Source organism: Chlorocebus sabaeus, chromosome 26, assembly GCF_047675955.1.
Source record: "Chlorocebus sabaeus isolate Y175 chromosome 26, mChlSab1.0.hap1, whole genome shotgun sequence".
Classification (NCBI taxonomy): Eukaryota; Metazoa; Chordata; class Mammalia; order Primates; family Cercopithecidae; genus Chlorocebus; species Chlorocebus sabaeus.
In genome coordinates this window covers 3,459,068-3,483,979 of record NC_132929.1, presented here as the reverse complement: position 1 = coordinate 3,483,979, position 24,912 = coordinate 3,459,068, and the positions used below count along the sequence as shown (strand labels likewise).

At 48.2% G+C, this 24,912-nt stretch overlaps 1 protein-coding gene and 8 non-coding genes across 28 annotated transcripts in view; all 9 read left to right on the top strand.

Moving 5' to 3' along the window:
• LOC103246023 (uncharacterized) overlaps positions 1-24,912 on the top strand; it is a 186,685-nt gene that overhangs the window by 18,034 nt on the left and 143,739 nt on the right. For 8 of the 20 annotated variants that reach the window (XR_012091388.1, XR_012091385.1, XR_012091389.1 and 5 more), the window contains exons 18-29: positions 93-224; positions 609-653; positions 1,801-2,094; positions 2,478-2,521; positions 3,824-3,955; positions 4,339-4,383; positions 5,533-6,260; positions 7,553-7,685; positions 8,064-8,108; positions 10,773-10,906; positions 11,281-11,324; positions 13,348-24,561. Coding sequence is in view for 3 of the 20 variants with exons in the window: in XM_073011986.1 (XP_072868087.1) it covers positions 6,161-6,260; positions 7,553-7,685; positions 8,064-8,108; positions 10,350-10,395 (324 nt within the window). In the remaining 17 variants the exon portion in view is untranslated. Of the gene's footprint in view, positions 1-92; positions 225-608; positions 654-1,800; positions 2,095-2,477; positions 2,522-3,823; positions 3,956-4,338; positions 4,384-5,532; positions 6,261-7,401; positions 7,686-8,063; positions 8,109-10,349; positions 10,464-10,772; positions 10,907-11,280; positions 11,325-12,132; positions 24,562-24,912 lie in introns of those variants that run through there. The other 12 variants (XM_073011989.1, XM_073011987.1, XM_073011988.1 and 9 more) reach the window with 10 other exon arrangements.
• On the top strand, positions 281-361 carry LOC119619454 (small nucleolar RNA SNORD115). Its single transcript, XR_005235934.2, has one exon. It is a non-coding gene; the product is annotated as a small nucleolar RNA SNORD115 (small nucleolar RNA).
• On the top strand, positions 2,151-2,232 carry LOC119619436 (small nucleolar RNA SNORD115). Its single transcript, XR_005235919.2, has one exon. It is a non-coding gene; the product is annotated as a small nucleolar RNA SNORD115 (small nucleolar RNA).
• LOC119619448 (small nucleolar RNA SNORD115) lies at positions 4,012-4,091 on the top strand. Its single transcript, XR_005235929.2, has one exon. It is a non-coding gene; the product is annotated as a small nucleolar RNA SNORD115 (small nucleolar RNA).
• LOC119619463 (small nucleolar RNA SNORD115) lies at positions 5,890-5,971 on the top strand. Its single transcript, XR_005235940.2, has one exon. It is a non-coding gene; the product is annotated as a small nucleolar RNA SNORD115 (small nucleolar RNA).
• LOC119619451 (small nucleolar RNA SNORD115) lies at positions 7,742-7,823 on the top strand. Its single transcript, XR_005235932.2, has one exon. It is a non-coding gene; the product is annotated as a small nucleolar RNA SNORD115 (small nucleolar RNA).
• LOC119619430 (small nucleolar RNA SNORD115) lies at positions 9,300-9,381 on the top strand. Its single transcript, XR_005235913.1, has one exon. It is a non-coding gene; the product is annotated as a small nucleolar RNA SNORD115 (small nucleolar RNA).
• On the top strand, positions 10,963-11,044 carry LOC119619553 (small nucleolar RNA SNORD115). Its single transcript, XR_005236016.1, has one exon. It is a non-coding gene; the product is annotated as a small nucleolar RNA SNORD115 (small nucleolar RNA).
• Positions 23,292-23,372, top strand: LOC119619449 (small nucleolar RNA SNORD115). The gene has a single exon (XR_005235930.1). It is a non-coding gene; the product is annotated as a small nucleolar RNA SNORD115 (small nucleolar RNA).

The window sequence follows — 24,912 nt, the reverse complement described above, 5'->3', positions numbered from 1 at the left end:
ATGGATTCCATCACATGGGCATCCCCTACCCAACCTCCCACACTGATATGCGAGGCCCTGGGTGGACATGTGTCCTTCTGCTGCCACCCCAGATGATGAGCCTGGAAGAAGACTTCTGTTGGGCCTCAACAGGCCTCAGGCCAGTGTCCGTCAGCCTGGTGTTCATCCCATGGTGTGTTGAAGCTCAGACCCTCCCTGGCACCCTGGTCTCCTGCTGAGCTGTGGTGAGCACATCCAGGTTCTGCTGGATGCATGCATGGGGAGGGGCTTGCCCTTGGTTGGGTCAATGATGAGAACCTTATATTGTCTGAAAAGAGGTGATGACTTAAAAATCATGCTCAATAGGATTACGCTGAGGCCCAACCTAGGTGAGAATGTTGGAAGAGGACACTGGGATCCCGAGATCTCCAACAGGTCCACTGTATTTTTGGCTGAAGACATGGAGGCCCTGAAGGGCATCTGGAAGGAGGCCCAACCCTGTCTCTGTGCTCTTCCTTGAGGCAACCCAGGCTACCTCTGCAGGCTTGGTGTTGGTGCTGCAGTTCCCTGGGGCCAGGGAACATTGGTGGCTCCTTCCTGAGCCCCCATTCCTCCCTTGTGTCTTTCAGTGAGGTTTTCCTCCCAGGCGGGCCCCCTGGCATTGACTGGCATAGGTGAGTGAATCCTGCTGGGGTCATGGGCCATTAGCCAGGCCGTGTGGGGTCGCCGAGGTTCAGCCTTTGGGCCACAAGGGTTTTCTCAGGCAGCCGACCTGAATTCCCACCTGAGAGAGTTGGGTTCTCCAGGAGGGTGGCTTTTTTGGGAATTAGACCCAAGGAGGATACCTGAAGCCCTGCAGGGGTGACGGTGGTCCAGGCAGGAAAGGTTCTGTCAGCCCCAGGCAAGGCAGCTTCTAGCTGAGACTCAGTGCTTGGGTCAGTTCTCAAGGACTGCCTGAACACGAGGGGGTCCAGAGGGGCTCTGGGTGCCAAGGGGGTCACATGAGAGCTCTCAGTCCCCAGAGTGTGGTGTGTGAATGGACCGTTAGGGTTGGGTCTTGGGTATAAAAGGGTCGTGCCCCACCCATTGCCTGGAATGTGACCATCCCTATTGAGCCATGGGCCATCCCAGTGTGTCTCCTGGAGCCTGGTGGGAGGCGGCGTTGTTTTCCTGGGGTTGGGTTAAGGCGGAGCTCTGGCCCGTATGTGGTTGTGCTGCAGGTCAGCCCTGGGACTTGTGGACTTTGGGTTAAGGGGCAGCCCACATCCTGCTGTGGATCACCCTAACTCTGACATCAAGTGTCAGGAAGGGTGGCCCCCAGAGATGGGAAGGTCAGCTGTCAAGGGACCTGTTCTGGGATTTTGTTGCTCAGGCTGCTTGGAATCCATTGTGTCACCTCCAGGGTGGTGGAATTTTGGGCCCAAGCAACGGAGAGGGCACCACATGACTCCCAATTGTTCAAGTGTGGCTGACTGTGTGTGGGAGATATGCAGAGTACGGATGGTGACCCACCAAAGAAAGCATGTGGCTCAGGCTGATTTCCAGTGCTTCATTGGAAAGGGTGCCTGTACGCACGCCCCCCATGCCCAGGGGTAGACTATGTGACTGCCAGGTCTGCAGTGGTGCATGGCATCCGGGCCAGCCTTCTTGGTTGGCCATGACCTGGCGAATGGCCCTGGCCCATGCCCAGTGGTCCCAGGGATGCCCTGGGGTCATGCAGCAGAGCCCTCTTGGACAGTGGAGGTGCTCTCAAAGCCTGCGGTATGGCACAGCCTGGGCGTTTAGCCTGAGCCCAGTGACCTTCCTGCCCTGTCCTTCCAGGGTTCGGTGGCACACAGGGCCAAGGGTGTCTGTGTCAGTGACAAGCACGTGGATATCATCACATGCATCCATGGAGGATGAGCAAGTATGAGCTGGCATGACCTACCTCCTTCCCCTCATGGAGGTCATTTTGGACACATGTCCCTCCAGCTCTCTCCCAAGTGGTGAGACCAGAGGAAGACTTGTGTTGGGCCTCCTGTTGCTGGGCCAGTGGCCATCAGTCTGTTGCCCAGCCCTGCGATGTGCTGAAGCTCAGGCCCTTCCTGGTGCCTTGGTCTCCTGCACCGAGCTGTGGTGAGCACATCTGGGTCCCACTGGATGCATATGTGAGGTGGTTGGTCCCCTGAGTTGGGTCGATGATGAGAACCTTATATTGTCCTGAAGAGAGGTGATGACTTAAAAATCATGCTCAATAGGATTACGCTGAGGCCCAGCCTAGGTGAGAATTTTTGCAGAGAACGCTGGGATCCCAAGATCCCCAGCAGGGTCACTATATTTTGGGATGTAGAACTTGAGGCCCTGAAGGTCATCTCAGGGGTGCCCAGGCCTGTCTCTGTGCCCCTCTGGGAGGCAGCCCAGGCTCCCTGTGTGGGCTTGGTGTCTGGGCTCTGGGTCCCCGGGGATGGGGCATATTGGCTACTCCTTCCTGAGCCCGTGTTCTCCCCCATGTCTTTCAGTGAGCTCTTCTGCCCAGGTTGGCCCCTGGCCTGAAGCGGCATAGGTGAGTGTATCCTGTTGGGGTCATGGGTCATGAAATAGGTAGCGTGGGGCCATTGAGGGTCAGCCTTCAGGCCACTAGGGTTTTCTCTGGGTGCCACCAGGGAGGGAACATTTCTCCAGTAGGGTCGCTTCCTTTGGAATCTGACCCTAGGAGCACGCATTTCCTGAAGCCCTGCAGAGGTGATAGTGGTCGAGGCAGGAAAGGGTTCCTTCAGCCCAACATAGAGCAGCTCCCAGCTAAAACTTGGTGGGCAGATCAGGCTGGAGGACTGCCCAGGCCACATGAGGAGGGCAACAGGGTCTCTAGGGCAGCCTGGGGTTTACACTGGAGTTCTCCCTGCCTGGACAGTGGTGGGTGATTGGGTCCACACAGGCAGGCCCCACAGATTCAGGACTGCCCCCCATCCATGACCCTGAATGGGACCGACCCTGTTGAGTAATGGGCCATCTTAGTGGTACCTCCTTGAGCCTGGTAGGGGGAGGCAGTTTCAATGCAGTTGTGTCAAGGCTGAGCTCTGGCTGGTGCCTGGTGGTGCTGCAGGCGGCCCCGGAGGTTGTGGTCTTTGGGCCAAGGGGGCAGCTCAAATCCCGCTGGGGTCACCCTTTCCTTGAGATTCAATAGCGTGAAGGGTGTCCTCCTGAGGTGGGAAGTCCTGCCATCCAGGGACCTGTTCTGGGAATTTGCCCCACAGGCTACTTCTGAGCCACGGGGTCACCTCCAGGGTGGCAGGGTCTTGATCCCAAGGAAAGGAGAGGACACCACGTGGTTTCTGATTGGCCCAGTGTGGCCTGGCTCTGTGTGTACGAGGTATAGGGCAAGATGAAGACCCACTAGAGAAAGCACATGACCCTGGAGGCCCCCAAGCTTTGATTTCTGGTGTGTGCTCGAAGAGGGCACCAGGATGGGCACCCACCATGCCCAGGGAAGGCTCTGCGACTGCCAGATCTGCATTGACTCATGGTGTCATGGCCAGATGCGTTGGTTGGCCATGAGCAGGTTGGTTGCTCTGACCCGTGCCCCATGGTCCCAGTGTGGCCCTGGGGTTGTTTGGGGGAGCCGGCCTGAGCAGTAGAGGTGCTCTTGGAGCCTGCAGTAGGGCACAGCCCAGGCATCTTGCCCCAGCACAGTGACCCACATTGCCTGTCTTTCCAGGGTTTGGTGGCCGGGAGGGCCAAGGGTGCTCCATGTCCATGTTGACTCAGTGTCTGCATGGATTCCATCACATGGGCATCCCCTACCCACCTTCCCCACACTGATACGTGAGGCCCTGGTTGGACACATGTCCTTCTTCTGTCCCTACAGATGGTGAGCCTGGAGGAAGACTTGTATTGGGCCCCCACAGGCCCCAGGCCAGTGTCCTTCAGCCTGGTGCTCATCCACCAGTATGCTGAAGCTCAGACCCTCCCTGTCACCCTGGTCTCCTGCTGAGCTGTGGTGAGCACATCCAGGTTCTGCTGGATGCATGCATGGGGAGGGGCTTGCCCTTGGTTGGGTCAATGATGAGAACCTTATATGTCTGAAGAGAGGTGATGACTTAAAAATCATGCTCAATAGGATTACGCTGAGGCCCAACCTAGGTGAGAATGTTGGAAGAGGACACTGGGATCCCGAGATCTCCAACAGGGCCACTGTATTTTTGGCTGGAGACCTGGAGGTCCTGAAGGGCATCTGGAAGGAGCTCCAACCCTGTCTCTGTGCTCTTCCTTGAGGCAACCCAGGCTACCTCTGCAGGCTTGGTGTTGGTGCTGCAGTTCCCTGGGGCCAGGGAACATTGGTGGCTCCTTCCTGAGCCCCCATTCCTCCCTTGTGTCTTTCAGTGAGGTTTTCCTCCCAGGCGGGCCCCCTGGCATTGACTGGCATAGGTGAGTGAATCCTGCTGGGGTCATGGGCCATTAGCCAGGCCGTGTGGGGTCGCCGAGGTTCAGCCTTTGGGCCAGAAGGGTTTTCTCAGGCAGCCGACCTGAATTCCCACCTGGGAGAGTTGGATTCTCCAGGAGGGTGGCTTTTTTGGGAATTAGACCCAAGGAGGATACCTGAAGCCCTGCAGGGGTGTCGGTGGTCCAGGCAGGAAAGGGTTCTGTCAGCCCCAGGCAAGGCAGCTTCTAGCTGAGACTCAGTGCTTGGGTCAGTTCTCAAGGACTGCCTGAACACGAGGGGGTCCAGAGGGGCTCTGGGTGCCAAGGGGGTCACATGGGAGCTCTCAGTCCCCGGAGTGTGGTGTTGAATGGACCGTTAGGGTTGGGTCTTGGGCATAAAAGGGTCGTGCCCCACCGATTGCCTGGAATGTGACCATCCCTATTGAGCAATGGATCATCCCAGTGGGTCTTCTGGAGCCTGGTGGGAGGTGGCGTTGTTTTCCTGGGGTTGGGTCAAGGCAGAGCTCTGGCCCGTATGTAGTTGTGCTGCAGGTCAGCCCTGGGACTTGTGCACTTTGGGTCAAGGGGCAGCCCGCATGGCACTGGGGTTCACCCTATCTCTGACATCAATGTCAGGAAGGGTGGCTTCCTGAGAAGGGACGGCCCACTGTCGAGGGACCTGTTCCAGGATTTTGTTGCTCAGGCTGCTTGAAATCCATTGTGTTACCTCCAGGGTGGTGGAGTTTTGGGCCCAAGCAGTGGAGAGGGCACCATGTGGCTCCCGATTGTTCAAGTATGGTTGTCTCTGTGTATGGGAGACATGCGGAGTATGGGTGGTGACCCACCAAATTTGCATGCGACTCAGGCTGTGATTTCCAGTGCTTCATTGGACAGGGTGCCTGTACGCACGCCCCCCATGCCCAGGGGTAGACTATGTGACTGCCAGGTCTGCAGTGGTGCATGGCATCTGGGCCAGCCTTCTCGGTTGGCCATGACCTGGCGAATGGCCCTGGCCCATGCCCAGTGGTCCCAGGGAAGCCCTGGGGTCATGCAACAGAGTCGTCTTGGGCAGTGGAGGTGCTCTCAAAGCCTGCAGTATGGCAAAGCCTGGGCGTTTAGCCTGAGCCTAGTGACCTACCTGCCCTGTCCTTCCAGGATTCATTGGCAAGCAGGCCCAAGGGTGCCCTGTGCCGGTGACAAGTCCGTATTTCACATGGATTTCATCACATGTTCCTTGGAGGATAAGCAGGTGTGAGCTGGCATGCCCTACCTACTTCCCCTCATGGAGATCATTTTGGACACATGTCCTCCAGCTCTCTCCCAGGTGGTGAGACCAGAGGAAGACTTGTGTTGGGCCTCCTGTTGCTGGGCCAGTGGTCATCAGCCTGTTGCCCAGCCCCTGATAAGCTGAAGCTCAGGCCCTTCCTGGCACTCTGGTCTCCTGCACTGAGCTGTGGTGAGCACATCTGGGTCCCGCTGGATACATGCATGAGGTTGTTGGTCCCCTGAGTTGGGTCGATGATGAGAACCTTATATTGTCCTGAAGAGAGGTGATGACTTAAAAATCATGCTCAATAGGATTACGCTGAGGCCCAGCCCAGATGAGAATTTTGGAAGAGGACGCTGGGATCGCAAGATTTCCAGCAGCACCACTGTATTTTGGTCTGGAGAACTTGAGACCCTGAAGGGCATCTCAGGGTGCCCAGCCCTGTCTCCGTGACCCTGTGTGAGGCAACCCAGGCTCCCTCTGTGGGCTTGGTGTCTGGGCTCTGGTTCCAAAGGGATGAGGCATGTTGGCGGCTACTTCCTGACCCTGTGTTCTCCCCCATGTCTTTCAGTGAGCTCTTCTGCCCAGGTGGGACCCATGGCCTTAAGTGGCATAGGTGAGTGTATCCTGTTAGGATCATGAGCCATGAATGAGGAAGCTTGGGGCCATTGACAGTCAGCCTTCGGACCACTAGGATTTTCTCAGGGTGCCACCGGGGACTGAACGTTTCTCAGTAGGGTCGCTTCCTTGGGAATCTGACCCTAGGAGCATGCATTTCCTGAAGCCCTGCAGAGGTGATGGTGGTCTAGGTAGAAAAGGTTCCTTCAACCCAACATAGAGCAGCTCCCAGCTGAAACTTGGTGGGCAGATCAGGGCTCAAGGACTGCCCAGGCCACATGAAAGGGGCAGTTGCAGCTCTGGGGCAGCCTGGGGGTCACGCTGGAGTTCTCCTTCCCTGGACAGTGGTGGTTGATTGAGCCCACGCAGACAGGCCCTGGAGATTCATCACTGCACCCCATCCATGGCCCTGATCAGACCGACCCTACTGAGTGATGGGCCATCTTAGTGGTACCTCCTTGAGCCTGATAGGGGGAGGCACTGTTTCAATGCAGTTGGATCAAGGCTGAGCTCTTGCTGGTGCGTGGTGGTGCTATAGGCAGCCCTGGGGATTGTGGTCTTTGGGCTAAGGGGGCAGCTCACGTCCCGCTGGGGTTTCCCCTTCCTTGAGATTCAGTGGCGAGAAGGGTGTCCTCCTGAGGTGGGAAGTCCTACTGTACAGGGGCCTTTTCTGGGAATTTGCCCCACAGGCTGCTTCTGAGCCACAGGGTCACCTCCAGGGTGGCAGGGTCTTGATCCCAAGGAAAGGAGAGGACCCCACATGGTTTCTGATTGGCCCAGTATGGCCTGGCTCTGTGTGTGGGAGGTGTAGGGCAAGATGAGGACCCACCAGAGAAAACACGTGGCCCCAGGCTTTGATTTCTGGTGTGTGCTCGAAGAGGGCACCAGGATGGGCACCCACCATGCCCAGGGCAGGCTCTGTGACTGCCAGGTCTGCATTGACTCCTGGTGTTAGGGCCAGACTCGTTGGTTGGCCATGAGCAGGTTGGTTTCCCTGACCCGTGCCCCAGGGTCCCATTGCGGCCCTGGGGTTGTTTGGGGGAGCCAGCCCGAGCAGTAGAGGTGCTCTTGGGGCCTGCAGTAGGGCACAGCCCAGGCATCTTGCCCCAGCCCAGTGACCTACTTCTGTGTCTTTCCAGGATTTGGTGGCCGGGAGGGCTAATGTTCCCCCGTGTCCATGATGGTTCAGTGTTCTGCATGGATTCCATCACATGGGCATCCCCTACCCACCTTCCTCACACTGATATGTGAGGCCTTACTTGGACCCATGTCCTTCTCCTGTCACCCCAGATGGTAAACCTGGAGGAAGAGTTGTGTTGGGCCCCCACAGGCCCCAGGCCTGTGTCCTTCAGCCTGGCGCTCATCCCCCCGGTGTGCTGAAGCTCAGACCCTCCCTGGCACCCTGGTCTCCTGCTGAGCTGTGGTGAGCACATCCAGGTTCCGCTGGATGCATGCGTGGGGAGGGGCTTGCCCTTGGTTGGGTCAATGATGAGAACCTTATAGTGTCCTGAAGAGAGGTGATGACTTAAAAATCATGCTCAATAGGATTACGCTGAGGCCCAACCTAGGTGAGAATGTTGGAAGAGGACACTGGGATCCCGAGATCTCCAACAGGTCCTCCAGGCTGGGGTCCTGGAGGTCCTGAAGGGCATCTGGAAGGAGGCCCAACCCTGTCTCTGTGCTCTTCCTTGAGGCAACCCAGGCTACCTCTGCAGGCTTGGTGTTGGTGCTGCAGTTCCCTGGGGCCAGGGAACATTGGTGGCTCCTTCCTGATCCCCCATTCCTCCCTTGTGTCTTTCAGTGAGGTTTTCCTCCCAGGCGGGCCCCCTGGCATTGACTGGCATAGGTGAGTGAATCCTGCTGGGGTCATGGGCCATTAGCCAGGCCGTGTCGAGCGTCGCCGAGGTTCAGCCTTTGGGCCACAAGGGTTTTCTCAGGCAGCCGACCTGAATTCCCACCTGAGAGAGTTGGGTTCTCCAGGAGGGTGGCTTTTTTGGGAATTAGACCCAAGGAGGATACCTGAAGCCCTGCAGGGGTGATGGTGGTCCAGGCAGGAAAGGGTTCTGTCAGCCCCAGGTAAGGCAGCTCCTAGCTGAGACTCAGTGCTTGGGTCAGTTCTCAAGGACTGCCTGAACACGAGGGGGTCCGGAGGGGCTCTGGGTGCCACGGGGGTCACATGGGAGCTCCCAGTCCCTGGAGTGTGGTGTGGGAATGGACCCTTAGGGTTGGGTCTTGGACATAAAATGGTCATGCCCCACCCATTGCCTGGAATGTGACCATTCTTATTGAGCAATGTACCATCCCATTGTGTCTCCTGGAGCCTGGTGGGAGGTGACATTGTTTTCCTGGAGTTGGGTCAAGGCCTCTGCCTTGCCCGTACCTGGTTGTGCGACAGGTCAGCCCTGGGATTTGTGGCCTTGGTCAACAGGGCAGCCCGCATCCTGCTGGGGATCACCCTATCTCTGACATCAAGTGTCAGAAAGGGTGGCCCCCTGAGAAGGGACGGCCTGCTATCGAGGGACCTGTTCCAGGGTTTTGTTGCTCAGGCTGCTTGGAATCCATTGTGTCACCTCCATGGTGGTGGAGTTTTGGGCCCAAGCAATGGTGAGGGCACCATGTGGCTCCCAGTTGTTCAAGTGTGGCTGGCTCTGTGTGTGGGAGATACGCGGAATACGAGTGGTGACCCACCAAAGAAAGCATGTGAGTCAGGTTGTGATTTCCAGTGTGTGCTTGGAGAGGGCACCTGTGTGCACAATGTGTTCATGGAGGACGAGCAAGCATCAGTTAGCATGCCCTACCTCCTTCCCCACATGGAGGTCATTTTGGACAGATGTCCTCCACCTCTCTCCCAGATGGTGAGACAGGAGAAAGACTTGTGTTGGGCCTGTTCCTGGGGCTGTGGCCATCAGCCCGGTGCCCAGCTCCTGATGCACTGAGGCTCAGGCCCTTCCTGGCGCCCTGGTCTCCTGCACTGAGTTGTGGTGAGCACATCTGGGTTCTGCTGGAATCATATGCAAGGTTGTTGGTCCCCTGGGTTGGGTTGATGATGATAACCTTATATTGTCCTGAAGAGAGGTGATGACTTAAAAATCATGCTCAATAGGATTACGCTGAGGCCCAGCCTAGGTGAGAATTTTGGAAGAGGATGCTGGGATACCAAGATCCCTGGCAGGGCTACTAGTCACTGTATTTTGTGCTGAAGAACTTGAGGCCCTCAAGGGCATCTCAAGGGGACCCAGCCATGTCTCTGTGCCGTTCCATGAGGCAGCCCAGGCTCACTGTGTGGGCTTGGTGTCTGGGCTGTTTCCCCAGGGATGGGGCATGTTGGTGGCTCCTTCCTGAGCCCGTGTTCTCCCCCGTGTCTTTCATGAGCTCTTCTGCCCAGGTGGGGCCCATGGCCTTAAGCGGCATAGGCGAGTGTATCCTTTTGGGGTCATAGGCCATGAATGAGGCAGCGTTGGGCCATTGAGGGTCAGCCTTTAGGCCACTAGGGTTTTCTCAGGGTGCCAACCTGTTTTCCACTGGGGAGGGAACATTTCTCCAGTAGCGTTGCTTCCCTGGGGATCTGACCCTAGGAGCACTCATTTCCTGAAGCCCTGCAGGGTGATGGTGGTCCAGGCAGGAAAGGGTTCCTTCAGCCCAACATAGAGCCGCTCCCAGCTGAAATTCTGTGGGCTGGTCAGGCCTTGAGGACTGCCCAGGCACATCATGGGGGACACAGAAGCTCTGGGGCTCCCTGGGGGTCACACTAGAGTGGTCAGTGATTGGGCCCACACAGTCAGGCAGTGGAGAGTCAAGGAGTGCACCCCACCCATGGCCCTGAATGGGACTAACCCTGTTGAGTAATCACCATCTTAGTGGCACCTCCTTGAGCTTGTTGGTGGGGGTGCTGTTTCAGTGAGGTTGAGTCAAAGCTGAGCTCTCCTGGTGCCTGGCGGTGCTGCAGGCCGGCCCTTCTTTGGGCCATGGGGGCAACTCGTGTCCCACTGGGATCATCCTTTCCTTTAGGTCTAGTGGTGGGAAGGGTGGCCTCCTGTGGTGGGAAGGCTGGCTCTTCAGGGACCTGTCCTGGAAATTTGCCACACAGGCTGCTTCTGAGTCATGGGGTCACCTCCAGGGTGGTGGGGTCTTGAGCCCAAGAAAAGGAGAGGACATCATGTGATTCCTGATTGGCCAAGACTCCTTGGTTGGCCAGGAGCAGGTTGGTTGGTTGCCCTGACCTATGCCCCATGGTCCTGGTGTGGCCCTGGGGTTGTTCTGGGGAGCCAGCCCGGGCAGTGGAGGTGCTCTCAGGGCCTGCAGTAGGGTGCAGCCCAGACATCTTGCCCCAGCCCAGTGACCCACTTGCTCTGTCTTTCTAGGGTTTGGTGGTCGGGAGGGCCAATGGTGCCCTGTGTCCATGTTGGGTCAGTGTTCTGCATGGATCCCCATCACATGGGTATCCCCTACCCACCCTCCCTGCACTGATATGTGAGGCCCTGGTTGGACACATGTCCTCCTGTCCCTCCAGATGGTGAGCCTGGAGGAAGAGTTGTGTTGAGTCCCCACAGGCCCCAGGCCAATGTCTGTCAACCTGGTGCTCATCCCCTGGTGTGCTGAAACTCGGACCCTCCCTGACACCCTGGTCTCCTGCACTGAGCTGTGGTGAGCACATCCAGGTTCTGCTGGAGGCATGCTTGGTGTGGGGGTTGCCCTTGGTTGGGTCAATGATGAGAACCTTATATTGTCTTGAAGAGAGGTGATGACTTAAAAATCATGCTCAATAGGATTACGCTGAGGCCCAGCCTAGGTGAGAATCTTGGAAGAGGACGCTGGGATTCCTGGAATGACTGCTGTATTTTGGGCTGGAGACCTGCAGGCCCTGAAGCCCATCAGGAAGGTCCAACCCTGTCTCTGCGCTCCTCTGTGAGGCAGCCCAGGCTCCCTGAGGGGGCTTAGTATTGGGGCTCCTCTTCCTCAGGGGTGGGGCTGGTTGGTGGCTCCTTCCTCAGCTCCCATTTTCCCCTTGTGTCTTTCAGTGAGCTCTTCCACCCAGCGGGCCCCTCGGCATTGACTGGCATAGGTGAGTGGATCCTGCTGGTGTCACGGGTCATGAGCCGGGCCATGTGGGGTCACCAAGGGTCAGCCTTTGGGATAAGAGGGTTTCCTCAGGGAACCACCCTGAATTCCCATCAGAGAGGCATGGGTTCTCCAGGAGGGCCGCTTTTTTGGGAATTAGACCCAAGGAGGATACCTTCCCTGAACTCTATAGGAGTGACGGTGGTCCAGGCAGGAAAGTGTTCCTTCAGCCCCACCCATGGCAGCACTCGGTTGAGACTCAGTGCTCAAGTCAGGCCTGAAGGGAGTTAGAGGGGAGCTGTTTGTCCCTGGAGTGTGGTGCATGAATCTGCCCTTGGGGTTGGGTCATGGAGATTCAAGGATGGCGCCTCACCCATGGCCCTAATTAGAATCGTCCCTGTTGAGAAATGGGCCTTTCCAATGGGCCTCCTGGAGCCTGGTAGGGGGTGGTGATTTTTTCCCTGGGGTTGAGTCATGGATGGGAACCCACCATAGAAAGCATGTGGCTCTGGAGGCCCCCAGGCTTTGATTTCTAGTGCCTGCTTGGAGTTGGCACCAGGGCCAGTGCCCACCATGCCCAGGGGCAGGCTCTGTGACTGCCAGGTCTGCACTGGCTCCTGGCATCAGGACCAGCCTCCTTGGTTGACCATGAGCTGCTTGGTTGCCCTGGCCCATGCCCTGTGGTCCTGGTGTGGCCCTGGGGTTTTTGGGGGGAGCTGGCCCAGGCATTGGAGGTGCTCTTGGGGCCTGCAGTAGGGTGCAGCCCAGGCATCTTGCCTAATCCCAGTGACCCGCTTGCCCTGTCTTTCCAGGGTTTTGTGGCAGGGAGGGCGAAGGGTCCTGCATCTGTGATGGGTCAGTGTTCCACATGGATCCTATTACGTGGGTCCATGGAGGATGAGCATGTGTGAGCCGGCACCCCCTTCCCACTTCTTCTCATGGAGCTGTGAGGCCTTGTTTGGACAGCTGTCCTCCTCCTGTCCCACAAGAGTGTGAGCCCGGCTGGTCCCAGGACAGTGTCTGTCAGCCAGGTGTGCAGCCTTTGGTGTGCTAGAACTTGGGCTTTTCTTGGCAGCCTGGTGTCCTGCATTGAGCTGTGGTGGGCTTGTCCAGGTCCCGCTGGTTACCTGCACGGCAATGGGAGTGCCCTTGGTTGGGTCGATGATGAGAACCTTATTTTGTCTTGAGGAGAGGTTATGTGATGGGTGTTGTGGCAGCTCTTTGTATTTCATTTTCTTCAGCGCTTTTTGCGTGTTCTCTTTGTGTATTCTTTTCCCTTTGTGTGTTTTACTTTCACAAAGGCAGCAGCAAATGTTTTATGGGTGGTGGTATTTTTCATTTGTATTTACTTCCTAATTTGATAGTGTTTTAGTTGGAATAGACAGTCTCATTGTAGTTTTTCAGAAAGATGCTTTTTTTCTGTACATTATATAATTGCATATAATTTATCCAGTTGTTGTTTTTTTTAAAAAGAAACTGGGGACTACAGTCGAATGCACTGCCCATCTCCTACTTTATTGAAAAAGATTGTATGGAAATCCAAAGATGTGAAAGTAGACAAGCACAGCAGAGGACATTTATTTTGATATAACCACAGAAATTCCTCGATACGGCTTTATCATATCGATGGTTTTTCAAGGAAATATGAAATCTTTTGATAATGGATTGTCTCATTTGTGTTTCTCCTTATATCATGTTTTGCCATCAATACAAATTGCAATGCTTAGAAATTTAAAGAACACCTTCTGAAGTGGAAGATCTAGCTAAAGAATTAGATTGGTATTGGCTGAAATGTTGCAGTAATCACATGATAGGCTTAATACGACATGAGTTACATGCTGAGTGCTCTAAGGTAGAAAGTAGGTAACAAGGAATAACAGGTAAGTAATGTAAGTCAGGAGAAGGAAACTCTAGGATAGAATCATTAGAAAAGGCTTGATGTCAACAGCAGTCTGTAGAATTTACAGCATATAGAATTTACAATAAGTGCCTTTTTTGTGCTCATCAATGCTCTGCTTGTGTTGTAGGAGAAGTTAGTTCCCTTGAAGAAATGTAAATACAAATTTCCAAATTGCAATGCAGAAGGAAAAAAGAATGAGAAAGTAAAGAATATCCAAAAACTCTGGAAGCATTTCAAAAAGTGTAAAGATGCATAGTAAGAACGTCAGAAGAACAAGAAGATAAAGGGAAAGAAATGTTTGACACAACAATGACTTGAACATTTTCTAAAATTAATGATGGACAGAAACCCACATGTTCAGGAAGCTCAGAGAACATTACGCAGAATAAAAATATTTTACAAATCGACACCTTTGCATTTCATATTTAAAGTCCAGAAAAATCATAGACTAAGGAAAAATTTTGATAGGAGCAATAGGAAGAAAACCATCTTACCTATGGAGCAGCAAGAATAAAAATTGCTTTGAAATTATCTTCAGAATCCATGAAAGCAAGACATGAGTCAGGGTGAAATACTTAAAAGTAAAAAACAAAAAAATCTGCCAACTTTGAATTTTCTGTTCATCAAAATTATTCTTCAAAAGTGAAGGAGAAATACTCTCTGAGACCAACAAAAATTGAGAGAACTTCTTGCCACTACACCAACCTTTTAATAAACATAAAAAGAAATTCTTCAGAAAGGATAAAAATGACATAGGTCAGAAAATCTAATTTGCATAAAGAAAAGCATTGGAGAAGAAATATATGAAGAAAAAGTTAAATATATATATATTTTTTGATTCATAATTGATCTTTCAACAATTTGTTCAAAATAACAACAGGATTATATTTGGTGATTATAGGTTATAGATAAGTGGAATGAATGACAGCAATATTATAAGTCACCTGGTTCCAAGATGGCTGAATAGGAATAGCTCCAGTCTACAGCTCCCAGCGTGAGTGACACAGAAGATGGGTGATTTCTGCTTTTCCAACTGAGGTACCAGGTTCATCTCACTGGGGTTTGTTGGACAGTGGGTGCAGCCCACGGCATGTGAGCTGAAGCAGGACGGGACATCGCCTCACCTGGGAAGCACAAGAGGTCAGGGAATTCCCTTTCCTAGCCAAAGGAAGCCGTGACAGACGGTACCTGGAAAATCGGGACACTCTCACCCTAATACCGAGCTTTTCCAATGGTCTTAGCAGACGGCACACCAGGAGATTATATCCCACACCTGGCTAGGAGGGTCCCATGCCCACGAAGCCTCACTCACTGCTAGCACAGCAGTCTGAGATCAAACTGCAAGGTGGCAGTCAGGCTGGAGGAGTGGCGTCCGCCATTGCTGAGGCTTGAGTAGGTAAACAAAGCGGCTGGGAAGGTCGAACTGGGTGGAGCCCACCGTAGCTCATGGAGGCCTGCCTGCTTCTGTAGACTCCACTTCTGTGGGCAGGGCATAGCTGAACAAAAGGCAGCAGAAACTTCTGCAGACTTAAATGTCCCTGTCTGACAGATTTGAAGAGAATAGTGGTTCTCCCAGCACAGAGTTTGAGATCTGAGAATGGACAGACTGCCTCCTCAAGTGGGTCCCTGACCTCTGAGTAGCCTAACTGGGAGACACCTCTCAGTAGGGGCCTACTGACACCTCATACAACCAGCTGCCCCTCTGAGATGAAGGTTCTAGAAGTAACAGGCAGCAACATTTGCCGTTCTGCAATATTTACTGTTCTGCAGCCTCCAATGGTGATACCCAGGCAAACAGGGTCTGGAGTAGACCTCCAGCAAGCTCCAACAGACCCGCAACTGAGGGCCCTGACTGTTAGAAGGAAAAATAACAGAAAGGACATCCATACCAAAACCCCATCTGTACATCACCATCATCAAACACCAAAGGTAGATAAAAACACAAAGATGGGGAGAAACCAGAGCAGAAAGACTGAAAATTCTAAAAATCAGAGCGCCTCTTCTCCTCCAAAGGAACACAACTCCTCGCCAGCAGTGGAACAAAGCTGGATGGAGAATGACATTGACGAGTTGACAGTTTGTTATTCAGACGATCAGTAATAACAAACTTCTCTGAGCTAAAGGAGGACGTTCAGACCCATCACAAAGAAGCTAAAAACCTTGAACAAAGAATAGACGAATGGCTAACTAGAATAAACAGCATAGAGAAGACCTTAAATGACCTGATGGAGCTGAAAACCATGGCATGAGAACTATGTGACACATGCACAAGCTTCAGGAGCCAATTCAATCAAGGGGAAGAAAGGGTATCAGTGATTGAAGATCAAGTGAATGAAATGAAGGGAGAAGAGAAGTTTAGAGAAGAAAGAGCAAAAAGAAACGAATGAAACCTCCAAGAAATATGAGACTTTGTGAAAAGACCAAATCTACGTCTGATTGGTGTACCTGAAAGTGATGGGGAGAATGGAACCAAGTTGGAAAACACTCTGCAGGATATTATCCAGGAGAACTCCCCCAACCTAGCAAGGCAGGCCAACATTCAAATTCAGGAAATACAGAGAATGCCACAAATATACTCCTGAAGAAGAGCAACTCCAAGACACATAATTGTCAGATTCACCAAAGTTGAAATGAAGGAAAAAATGTTAAGGGCAGCTAGAGAGAAAGGTTGGGTTACCCACAAAGGGAAGTCCATCAGACTAACAGCAGATCTCTTGGCAGAAACTCTACAAGCCAGAAGGGCCAATATTCAACATTCTTAAAGAAAAGATAGAATCATTAGAAAAGGCTTGATGTCAACAGCAGTCTGTAGAATTTACAGTGTATAGAATTTACAATAAGTGCCTTTTTTTGTGCTCATCAATGCTCTGCTTGTGTTGTAGGAGAAGTTAGTTCCCTTGAAGAAATGTAAAGGGAAAGAAATGTAAATACAAATTTCCAAATTGCAATGCAGAGGGAAAAAAGAATGAGAAAGTAAAGAATATCCAAGAACTCTGGAAGCATTTCAAAAAGTGTAAAGATGCATAGTGAGAACATCAGAAGAATAAGGAGATAAAGGGAAAGAAATATTTGACACAACAATGACTTGAGCCCAGAATTTCATGTCCAGCCAAACTAAGCTTCATATGTGAAGGAGAAATAAAATCCTTTACGGACAAGCAAATGCTTAGAAATTTTGTCACCACGAGGCCTGCCTTACAAGAGCTCCTGAAAGAAGCACTAAACATGGAAAGGAACAACTGGTACCAGACACTGCAAAAACATGCCAAATTGTAAAGACCATCGATGGTAGGAAGAAACTACATCAACTAACAAGAAAAATAACCAGCTAACATCATAATGACAGGATCAGATTCACACATAACAATATTAACCTTAAGTGTAAATGGGCTAAATTCTCCTATTGAAAGACACAGACTGGCAAATCGGATGAAGAGTCAAGACCTATCAGTGTGCTGTATTCAGGAGACCCATCTCACGTGCAGAGACACACATAGGGTCAAAATAAAGGGGTGGAGGAAGATCTACCAAACAAACGGAAAACAAAAAAAAGCAGGGGTTGCAATCCTAGTCTCTGATAAAAACAGACTTTAAACCAACAAAGATCAAAAGAGACAAAGAAGGCTATTACGTAATGGTAAAGGGATCAATTCAACAGGAAGAGTTACTATCATAAATATATATGCACCCAATACAGTAGCACCCAGATTCATAAAGCAAGTCCTTAGAGACCTACAAAGAGACTTAGACCCCCACACAATAATAATGGGAGACTTTAACACCCCATTAGACAGATCAATGAGACAGAAAGTTAACAAGGATATCCAGGAATTGAACTCAGCTCTGCACCAAGCAGACCTAATAGACATCTACAGAACTCTCCACCCCAGATCAACAGAATATACATTCTTCTCAGCACCACATCACACTTATTACAAAATTGACTACATGGTTGGAAGTAAAGCACTCCTCAGCAAATGTAAAAGAACAGAAATTATAACAAACTGTCTCTCAAACCACAGTGCAATCAAATTAGTACTCAGCATTAAGAAACTGACTCAGGCTGGGCATGGTGGCTCACATCTGTAATCCCAGCACTTTGGGAGGCCAAGGTGGGTGGATCACGAGGTCAGGAGATCAAGACCATCCTGGCTAACACAACAAAACCCTGTGTCTACTAAAAATACAAAAAATTAGCCAGGCATGGTGGCGGATGCCTGTAGTCCCAGCTACTCAGGAAGTTGAGGCAGGAGAATGGAGGTGGAGCTTACAGTGAGCCAAGATGGTGCCACTGCACTCCAGCCTGGGCAACAGAGTGAGACTCCATCTCTAAAAAAAAAAAAAAAAAAAAAAGGAAAGTAAGAAATTCACTCAAAACCACTCAACTACATGGAAACTGAACAACCTGCTCCTGAGTGACTACTAGGTACATCATGAAATGAAGGCAGAAATAAAGATGCTCTTTGAAACCAATGAGAACAAAGACACAACATACCAGAATCTCTGGGACACATTTAAAGCACTAAATGCCCACAGGAGAAAGCAGGAAAGATCTAAAATTGATACCCTAACATCACAATTAAAAGAACTAGAGAAGCAAGAGCAAACACATTCAAAAGCTAGCAGAAGGCAAGAAATAACTAAGATCAGAGCAGAACTGAAGGAGATAGAGACACAAAAAACCCTTCAAAAAATTAATCCAGGAGCCGCTTTTTTGAAAAGATGAACAAAATCGATAGGCCGCTAACAAGACTAATAAAGAAGAAAATAGAGAAGAATCAAATAGACGCAATAAAAAATGATAAAGGGGATATCACCACCAACCCCACAGAAATACAAATACCATCAGAGAATACTATAAACACCTCTATGCCAATAAACTAGAAAATCTAGAAGAAATGGACAAATTCCTGGACTCATACACCCTCCCAAGACTAAACCAGGAAGAAGTTGAATCCCTGAATAGACCAATAGCAGGCTCTGAAATTGAGGCAATAATTAATAGCCTACCAACCAAAAAAAGTCCAGGACCAGACGGATTCACAGCCGAATTCTACCAGAGGTACAAGGAGGAGCCGGTATCATTCCTTCTGAAACTATTCCAATCAATAGAAAAAGAGGGAATCCTCCCTAACTCATTTTATGAGGCCAGCATCATCCTGATACCAAAGCCTGGCAGAGACACAACAAAAAAAGAGAATTTTAGACAAATATCCCTGATGAACATCGATGCACAAATCCTCAATAAAATACTGGCAAACTGAATCCAGCAGTACATCAAAAGGCTTATCCACCACAATCAAGTTGGCTTCATCCCTGGGATGCAAGGCTGGTTCAACATATGCAAATCAATAAATGTAATCTATCATATAAACAGAACCAAAGACAGAAACCACATGATTATCTCCATAGATGCAGAAAAGGCCTTCGACAAAATTCAATAGCACTTCATGCTAAAAACTCTCAATAAACTAGGTATTGAAGGGACATATCTCAAAATAATAAGACCTATTTATGACAAACCTACAGTCAATATCATACTGAATGGGCAAAAACTGGAAGCATTCCCTTTGAAAACTGGCACAAGACATGGATGCACTCTCTCACCACTCCTATTCAACATAGTGTTGGAAGTTCTGACCTGGGCAATCAGGCAAGAGAAAGAAATAAAGGGTATTCAATTAGGAAAAGAGGAAGTAAAATTGTCCCTGTTTGCAGATAACGTGATTGTATATTTAGAAAACCCCATCATTTCAGCCCAAAATCTCCTTAAACTGATAAGCAACTTCAGCAAAGTCTCAGGATACAAAATCAATGTGCAAAAATCACAAGCATTCCTATACACCAATAACAGACAAACAGAGAGCCAAATCATGAGTAAACTCCCATTCACAGTTGCTTCAAAGAGAATAAAATACCTAGGAATTCAACTTACAAGGGATGTGAAGGACCTCTTCAAGGAGAACTATGAACCACTGCTCAGTGAAATAAAAGAGGACACAAACAAATGGAAGAACATTCCATGCTCATGGATAGGAAGAATCAATATTGTGAAAATGGCCATACTGCCCAAGGTAATTTATAGATTCAATGCCATCCCCATCAAGCTACCAATGACTTTCTTCACAGAATGGGAAAAACTACTTTAAAGTTGATATGGAACCAAAAAAGAGCCTGCATTGCCAAGACAATCCTAAGCCAAAAGAACAAAGCGGGAGGCATCATGCTACCGTACTTCAAACTATACTACAAGGCTACAGTAACCAAAACAACATGGTACTGGTACCAAAACAGAGATATAGACCAATGGAACAGAACAGAGCCCTCAGAAATAATACCATACATCTAAAATCATCTGATCTTTGGCAAACCTGACAAAAACAAGGAATGGGGAAAGGATTCCCTATTTAATAAATGGTGCTGGGAAAACTGGCTAGCCATATGTAGAAAGCTGAAACTGGATCCCTTCCTTACACCTTATACAAAAATTAATTCAAGATGGAGTAAAGACTTAAATGTTAGACCTAAAACCATAAAAACCCTGAAAGAAAACCTAGGCAATACCATTCAGGACATAGGCATGGGCAAGGACTTTATGACTAAAACACCAAAAACAATGGCACCAAAAGCCAAAACAGACAGATAGGATCTAATTAAACTAAAGACCTTCTGCACAGCAAAAGAAACTACCATCAGAATGAACAGGCAACCTACAGAATGGGAGAAAATTTTTACAATCTACCCATCTGACAAACGGCTAATATCCAGAATCTACAAATAATTTAAACAAATTTACAAGAAAAAAATCAAACAATACCATCAAAAAGTGGGCAAAGGATATGAACAGACATTTCTCAAAGGAAGATATTTATGCAGCCAACAGACACATGAAAAAAATGCTCATCATCACTGGCCATCAGAGAAATGCAAATCAAAACCACAATGAGATACCATCTCACACCAGTTAGAACAGCAATCATTAAAAAGTCAGGAAACAACAGGTGCTGGAGAAGATGTGGAGAAATAGGAACACTTTTACACTGTTGGTGGGACTGTAAACTAGTTCAACCATTGGGAAGGCAGTATGGTGATTCCTCAAGGATCTAGAACTAGAAATACCATTTGACCTAGCCATCCCATCACTGGGTATATACCCAAAAGATTATAAATCATGCTGCTATAAAGACACGTGCACACGTATGTTTATTGCGGCACTATTCACAATAGCAAAGACTTGGAACCAACTCAGATGTCCATAAATGACAGACTGGATTAAGAAAATGTGGCACATATACACCATGGAATACTATGCAGCCATAAACAAGGATGAGTTCATGTCCTTTGTAGGGACATGGATGCAGCTGGAAACCATCATTCTGAGCAAACTATCACAAGAACAGAAAACCAAACACTGCATGTTCTCACTCATAGGTGGAAATTGAACAATGAGAACACTTGGACACAGGAAGGGGAACATCAAACACTAGGGCCTGTCGTAGGGTAGTGGAAGTGGGGAAGGATAGCATTATGAGATATACCTAATGTAAATGACGAGTTAATGTGTGCAGCACACCAACATGGCTCATGTATACATATGCAACAAACCTGCACATTGTGCACATGTACCCTAGAACTTAAAGTATTTAAAATATATATATACACACACATATATATATTTTATATATATATAAAATAAGTCATGAGGGAGAGAAAATACTCTTAATTGGACTAACCCATGAAGTAGGATAGTATAATTTGAAAAAGAACTTGGATTAGTTGTAAATGTATAGTGCAATATCCAGCACAGCCACTAAAAATGATTTTGAAAAAAGCAGTATAATCAATATACTAATAGAAGAAAAAGCAGAATCTGGCCAGATGTGGTCACTCATGTCTGTAATCCCAGCACTTTGGGAGGCCGAGGCATGAGGATCACTTGAGCCTCAGAGTTCAAGTCCAGCCTGGCAACAAAGTAAGAGCCCATCTCTACCAAAAAAAAAAAAAAAAAAAAAAAAAAAAGGAAAAGAAAAGCAGAATCCTTTTTTTTTTCAGATGTTGTTTCAGTCTTGTTGCCCAGGCTGGAGTGCAATGGCACAATTTCAGCTCACCACAACCTCCGCCTCCTGGGTTCAAGCGATTCTCCTGCCTCAGCCTCCTGAATAGCTGGGATTATAGGCATGCGCCACCATGCCCAGCTAATTTTTTGTACGGAAAAGCAGAATCTTATACAATGCTCAATTAAAACCAGGGAGAGGAGAAAAAGAGTGGAAGACCAAAAAAGTAACAAATTGCAAGGTTGATAAATATAAAACAATAACAAATACTGAATATATTAATCTAAGTATATCAATAATCACTTTAAACAGCACTTAAAAGACAGAGATTGTCAGTGGATTAAAAACAAGACCCAACTATATGTTTTCTGTGAGAAATGCATTTTAAATAGCTGGGCATGGGTGGTGTGCACCTGTGGTCCTTAGGAGGCCGAGGCGGAGTGTCACCTGAGCCCAGGATTTTGGGACTACAGTGAGCTATGATCACACCACTGCATTCTAGCCTGGTTGACAGAATGAGACCTCATCTCTACAGAAAAAAGTAAGGAAATCCACTTTATAAAGGCACAAATATATTCATAGTAAAGGAATGGAGAAAGATATCCCATGCTAACATTAATCATAATAAAGTGAAACAGCCATATTAATTTCAGACACAACTGACTTTAGAACAAGGAATATTATCAGAGATCAAAAGGGGCATTCCTTAATGACAAAGGGATCAGTTTTCTAAGAAGACATAACAATCCTTAGTGTGTACACATTGAACGACAGAGCATCACAGTACGTGAAGCTAAATCTGATAGAACTGCAAAGAGAAATAGATAAATTCACTCTTAGAGTTGGAGGCATTGACATCCCTCTATCAGAAATAGACAGGTTCAGCAAGCAGAAAATCAGTACGGGCCTAACATGATCAACCATGATCAAAAACTTGATTCAATCAACGATATGTAACTGACATCTATGGACCACTTTACCCAGTAACAGCAGATGACACATTTTCTCACACACACGGAACATTCAGCAGAATAGACCACATTCTGGGCTAGAAAATGCACCTCAGCAAATTTAAAAGATTAGAAATCATACGAAGTGTGTTCTCAGACTACCAGGAAATGAAAGTAAAAAAAAAAAAAAAAATCACTAAAAAAAAGATAGCTGAAAAACATGAAAATACTTGGAGGTTAAACAACAGACTCCAAAATAACTGAAGGTCGCAGAAATCTCAAGATAAATTTTTAAAATATTTCAAACTAAATGGAATTGAAAGCACAACTTATCAAAAATTTAGGAATGCAACAAAGGCAATGCCTACTGGGAAATTTATACCACTGAATGTATATTAAAAAGAACAAAGATCTAAATAAATAATCTTTCCCATTGGGAAGCTAGGGGGGAAATTAAAATTAAATTCAAAGTAAGCAAGTAAAAGCAATGATAAATAATGAATACAATTCTGAGCAGCGTGATATCTGATTTCTGGAGGCTGAGTTTTATGTGGCTTTAGAAGTTTCATGTTATGAGTGTGAATTGGCAAGTGACCATGGCGATTGTTTCTGATATGGCCATCTCAATTACCTAGAGAAGGGATCAGCAGTGGCATCATCCCAGTTCTGCATGACACCACACCAGTGATTCTCCAAAGTCAAGAAACCTGTATATGTTGTCCTTCTTGTGTTTGGTGAATCTGTGGTCTATAGACTACATAATGGGCTATTTCTGGGGTACTGACTATTTTGCTCCACTAAGGAAAACCGTGCGTGAGCCATATAACTATGGGAAACAATGTTTTCCTTTTTGACGCCTGGCCTACTCCTCTCTTCTTAGATGAGAGCAAAGGAAGAGCACTACTTGGCCTGCTGCACCCAGGCAATTTATACCATCCAGGTATCCAGCACTGAATATGTAGCAACTCCAATCCACCGCAGAACATTAATCTGTCTCTGATAAGCATGCTAATATCTACGATTCTGCCTTTGTGGGGAGATGACTCCATGGATTAACCCCCTGGCTTGGGTCAATATTGAGATGTTATATTGTCTTCAACAGGGAAGATGACAGAAAAATTATGTTCAATAGGATTATGTGGAGACTTAACATAAGTGAAAAACCTGAGACAAGAAGTTAGAAATCCTTGTTTCTTTTAGGTGAATGATTTTGGAGCTTGAGAAAATGACACCATTGTGGCAAACTTGCTTTGCCAAACGCTGTGTATGCATTTCTGGGTAAACAACACATTTTCATCCTTTAAGCATTGTTTCCATTATTTATAATTCCTAATAGTATGAGACATTTGGAACTCATTCCTTGGTTCTTCTTCTCTCATTATATCTTTCATTGTATCTTTCAGTGTTGCGAGAGATGCATCATCCCATTAATGAAAGCAGAGTGACTGCCTTCATCACACCTACATTCAAGATAGACCGCTGGGCTAGTGATGAGTCACTCTTAAGGCTATTATGTTTACTCATTTAAAAAATCTGAATCTCAGTATGGATTTTCTTAGAGAGTGACTGACCTATCTGATATGATGCTATGACAGACTCTTTACTTTTTACCTGAATTTGATGGGATTGAAAGTTGAGAACATTTTATTTTCTGTTTCACTTGATTAATTATGCCCAATCTAACATGCAATGTTCACTTGGGTACATATATACAACTACACCAACTTTTTTCTTATTTTACCTTAAAAATTTTAAGATATTATAATGGTATGGCCAGTTTACTCACTGGTAAACTTTTCGTAACAGAAGGATCATGCCAGTGGATACAAATATGTAACATCAGTAATTTGCTTTGCCTGTGAAACAGAGAACTGAATAAATTGATGGGCAAACTAGTATCTGAATATAAACCCCAAATATCATGTGACTTCATCATTTTCAGTATAATGAAAATACAGGCTGTGAATGCTTCCAGTTGGTCCTGAGAGGGCCTCTGAGATGAGTAGGTTCACCAAAGCGGCAACATGTGTCCCAGTTCCCAGTGTACATTCTACTCCTCAGTAAGTGACTTGACATTCTTTATGGCTTCCTTGTGATTAAAACATGTCTTTTTATTGAAATTTTACTGAGATAATGATGAGACAATGTAATATTCTTTTCCTCTACATGTAAGAGTAGACATAGATCCATCTCTACCTATTATTATGTTTTTGAGATGGAGTTTCATTCTGTTGCCCAGGCTGGAGTGCAGTGGCATGATCTCGGCTCATTGTAACCTCTGCCTCATGGGTTCAAGCAATTCTCCTGCCTCAGCCTCCTGAGTAGCTAGGATTACAGGCAAGTGCTACCATTCCTGGCTAAGTTTTTGGTATTTTTAGTAGAGATGGGGTTTCGACATGTTGGTCAGGCTGTTTTTGAACTCCTGACCTCGTGATCTGCCCACCTCGGCCTCCCAAAGTGCTGGGATTACAGGCTTGAGCCCCTGTGCCTGGTCTTTACCTCTACCTATTATAATATTTATGTTATTCCATTTTGTGATGTTTGTGGAACATTTGATGAGGGTTCACAATATGAAAACTGGGCATTTTGGCCAAGATGCATGTAAATGCGTACAACTCCATGTGCCCTGATAACTGATTTCTAGATCCTGAGATTCATGTGGTTTCCAGAGTGTCTGTATTTTATGAA